The sequence below is a fragment of the Alosa alosa genome, unplaced genomic scaffold (assembly GCF_017589495.1).
Source record: "Alosa alosa isolate M-15738 ecotype Scorff River unplaced genomic scaffold, AALO_Geno_1.1 AALO_1.0_unplaced_1030, whole genome shotgun sequence".
NCBI classification, from domain to species: Eukaryota; Metazoa; Chordata; class Actinopteri; order Clupeiformes; family Clupeidae; genus Alosa; species Alosa alosa.
The window spans coordinates 7-3,934 of NW_025962169.1; the positions used below are offsets into that span (position 1 = coordinate 7).

Consider the following 3,928-nt stretch of genomic DNA (forward strand, 5'->3'; position numbering starts at 1 on the left):
ACCAAATCCTTTGGTATTTGCCGTCAAAACCAAAATCACTAACAAATCACTGACAAAAACATCACCAACAGAACAGCCTTCAAGAGCATTTTACTGGGGTTATGAAGCAGACACCTTCCTTCATAGGTGTTTCAATTGAATTAGGCCCACGACACCTCCAGAAGGCTCAACAGTGGTGCCTGGTGTCCCAGACTCACCCCCCTCCACACTCATGATGGGTGGGTCCTCTACCAACAAATACAGACAACTTAAACCAAACCAGAGAACACAAAATCATCAACCAAGCAGCCTCTGTGTTCAACAAATAGGCGTCAAGAGCAAGTGCTAATGTTATTACCATGTTTATGTTAAATAACATTTGCCACTGTAATATTCCCTCTGTGAGGGCTTATCTTTACCTTAATGTGTTTTTGCTGTTTTATCACAGGTTAGTTTAGTTTCTTTATGTTTCTTCATCTTCTCCTTCAGCTTGGCCAACTGTGTCCTCAGTTCCTCCTGAAACAAAGAAGAATACAACAGTTATGCTGTAAAACAACTCAAATAAACATTGAATTCAAATTCAGTACATTGTCATGATGGAAGACAAAGTACAATGACAGCTTACTATTTAGAGAAAGGTAAGAATCAATTGTTTAACTCAAGGGGAGGTGGAAAATGAGTGTAATTCCCCAAATGGTTGAATATCCTTTACATTTTGATAGTTTCAGTTTCAGCTTTGATATTTTTGTCATGATATTATATTATTGATATTATAAGTGCATGTACATGTGCCTGCATGTGATTACTGTACTTAAAAAACATCTCACTTCCACAGCATATGATTGACAGAAAACATGTAAAGATGCTGCAGCATTAGATTATTTTGTACCTGAATTAAAACATGTATTATCATAGACTACAGTGCTTTACACAGGATTAGTGTTTTCTAGCCTAAACTATCTAATCATCTCATGAATTGGGCCAGGTATCACCCAGACAGAATAGCTCATGTTGCCTCATAGTATGATTTAGCACAGAGTGCCATTTGGAAACAGACAATTTAGAGATCGCACAAATGTGCAGAGAGTGATAATTCTTTGTTTAGTAATTTTCTTTCTTCTATAAGCCTTATTCATATAAGGTTTCATGAATGAAACCCCCAGTGACATGTAATCCAATATAAAAAGATTAAATAATATAATAAATAAAACCATGGAACAGATCTTACCTTATAATCCCTTGATACCTCAACAACAGGACTAAAGTTGTGATTCTTATGTGCTCTTGAGTCTCTACACACCAGACACACAGGCTGTTTATCCTCCAGACAGAAGAGCTTGAGTTTCTCACTGTGCAGACTGCAGAGCACCTCAGACTCTGCTGAAGCTCTCTGACTTCTCTCCTGTATGTAGCTTTCACACAGGTTCTTTAACGCCAAGTTAAGTTGTGGATTTGAATTTGTGAATCTTTTCCTGCAGATGGGACACTCTTTATGGCCTTTAGTTTTCCAGAACTGCTGCAGACAGACATTACACATGCTGTGACTACACTTCATGATGACAGGATCCTTGAAGATGTCATGGCACACAGGACAAGAGAAATCCTCTTCTGGGAGAGAACGCTTGGAGGCCATTTTCTAAGCTCACTGTAAAGTATGCGATGACCCCTAACAATGATGTCCAGATGGAAAGTAGAATCCTGAGTCCTGATGGAAAGTAGAGTCCTGAGACCTTAAGCAAAATTATTCCTTCAGTCAGATGTTCAGTCTGAGGGGTGGATTGGTCTTCTCTTGAGCACCAAACACAAGTGATTGATTCAAGTGTTTTCCTGAAGTTGAAGAAATTAAACAACAGCAGCTTAATGCTAATTTCCAGTGAAACGAGTTCAGCTTAACTTTCATTTCATCCGTGTACATCCACTCTGAACCAACAGGGTTGCAGAACGACATATTTGTCATACTGAATTTGAAATTAAATGTATCCTGATACTGTGTGACTGCCAAACATATGCAAATTAGGGACGTTCCAGTCACACAGCTTTCCTATAACTTCAAATGTGCACACACACTGTCTAGTTCTCAGGGGATTTTCTACTTCACTTCTGCCCAAACTTGAAAAAGGCCTTGGCCATGAACAGGGTTAAATCAGTTGGAATCAACTCAAACGGCTTCTTTTTTAATCTTTCTTCTTTATTTTATTTAGTTAGCTTCTCGTGTTCAATTACGACTTGTTATTAGTTAGATTTTTAAGTCAGATTAGGCCAGTTTACATCAGATTACGTCAGGTTGAAAGCCTTTACAAGAAAAGAGAAAACAAACTTAAAACTGCCTACCATTAAATATACAAACAAATATAAAGTTCTCCTTAACCTTACATTCATTTAATGCCACATTACTGCCATGCTACCACTATCATGCTATTACATGAGCTAACATGAGCACAAGGCAGTTTAGCTATGTTAACTTTAGCTATCTTACCATCAAAATTTGCATTTAACATTAAACTATTGACAAATATTAGCATCAAACCATTATCCTACCAGTAGCATACCTGGAAATGCCCAGCAAGTAAAGCTTTCCCCACTTCACCCTCTACCTTCAACAACAGTTCAACATGTGTTTCACAGCTTCTCACTACATGTGCTTGAAGATAACTCTGCACTTCCTGCTTTCTGTCATAAGGACTGTAAAGTCTCCACTTCCCTCACACACACACACACACACACACACACACACACATGCCATGAACCTACAAACAGCTGAGTTTTTTGACTGACTGTTTTAAAGTCAGATGAACCCATGTCATGTCTGTCCTTGTAGTTCAGGGTTCAGTGATGGCCTTCTCATATCGCTGTCCTTGTAGCTCAGGGTTCAGTGAATGGCCATCTCATTTCCGTCCTTGTAGTTCAGGGGTCCGTTCAGAAATCCGTTTAGAATTATATTAATGAATTATGCAACAGAGGATGAAGAATGTAGGCTAAACTGTGTTTGTTTATTCAGAATGGAATGGATTGCAAATGAATCCGAATGAAGAAACGTCACAACGTAAAATTATGTCCCTGCTTGCCTTGCTCTCAGGTGTATGCTTGGAGAAGTGACAAAAGAGGACATTGAAGGCTGGCTATCATTGTTTCTGTCATGGCAAGCCTGCTTCATGTTCATCTTAAAGTCTTTTTTGCTGTCATAGAGGAACATCGCGGCGCAATTAATGCACGCAACAAAGCATAGCCTACCTGACAAATGCATACCTCCGACTTTTCTCCAAACTTGCTCGAAGTTATTATGACCGCCCTAAGAGTTTAAGCGGCGGTCATATAGGTTTAGTCAGATTTTTTTTTTTTTTTTTTCTTTTTCACATGTTTCCAAATTTCCGTCAAGGATTTCCGGGACACTGAAAGACCGGGGTGGACGGGCATGTTACCCCATATGGACGCATGGAACCATCGTTTTTTCGTTTTGATCTGTAGCCCCCGCTGGAGTGCACCCCCCGAAAGGAGGGTAGGGCAGACACAGTTTTCTGTGAATATCTCGAGAACCGTAAGGTTTAGGAGGACCATTTTTTTGTATGTTGATCTCAAGGGGCCATGTCAACCCATTCCATAACCACTCATTTCATGTATAGCCACCTAGTTAAACACAAAAAAGTAAAAATGAGGTGTTGTAATCGCAGGTATCTGTGACCTAACATAGTCAAAACTGCACAAAATTGGAAGTGTAGGATCATTATGACACCCTCTGTATGCACGCCAAGTTTTGTGGAATTCCATTCATGGGGGCCACACAATAAATTAATTTATGTTACTATACACCAACTGGCCTGTAGGTGGCCGGAGACAGTTTTCTGTGAATATCTCGAGAACCGTGAGGGCCTAGGAGGTCCACCTTTTTTATGTGTGTTGGTCTTAACCCATCCCATTACCACTTATATATTCAGGGGCATGTCAACCCATC

At 39.7% G+C, this 3,928-nt stretch overlaps 1 protein-coding gene across 1 annotated transcript; it reads right to left on the reverse strand.

Moving 5' to 3' along the window:
- Positions 1-425: 425 nt before the first annotated feature.
- Positions 426-1,879, reverse strand: LOC125290058 (E3 ubiquitin-protein ligase TRIM17-like; the record flags this gene model as incomplete). Its single annotated transcript, XM_048237088.1, has 2 exons — positions 1,208-1,879; positions 426-495 (listed from the first exon to the last, which is right to left on the reverse strand). Coding segments are annotated over exons 1-2 (475 nt in total), but the record flags the coding sequence as incomplete, so codon positions are not given.
- Between the last annotated feature and the right edge of the window lie 2,049 nt (positions 1,880-3,928).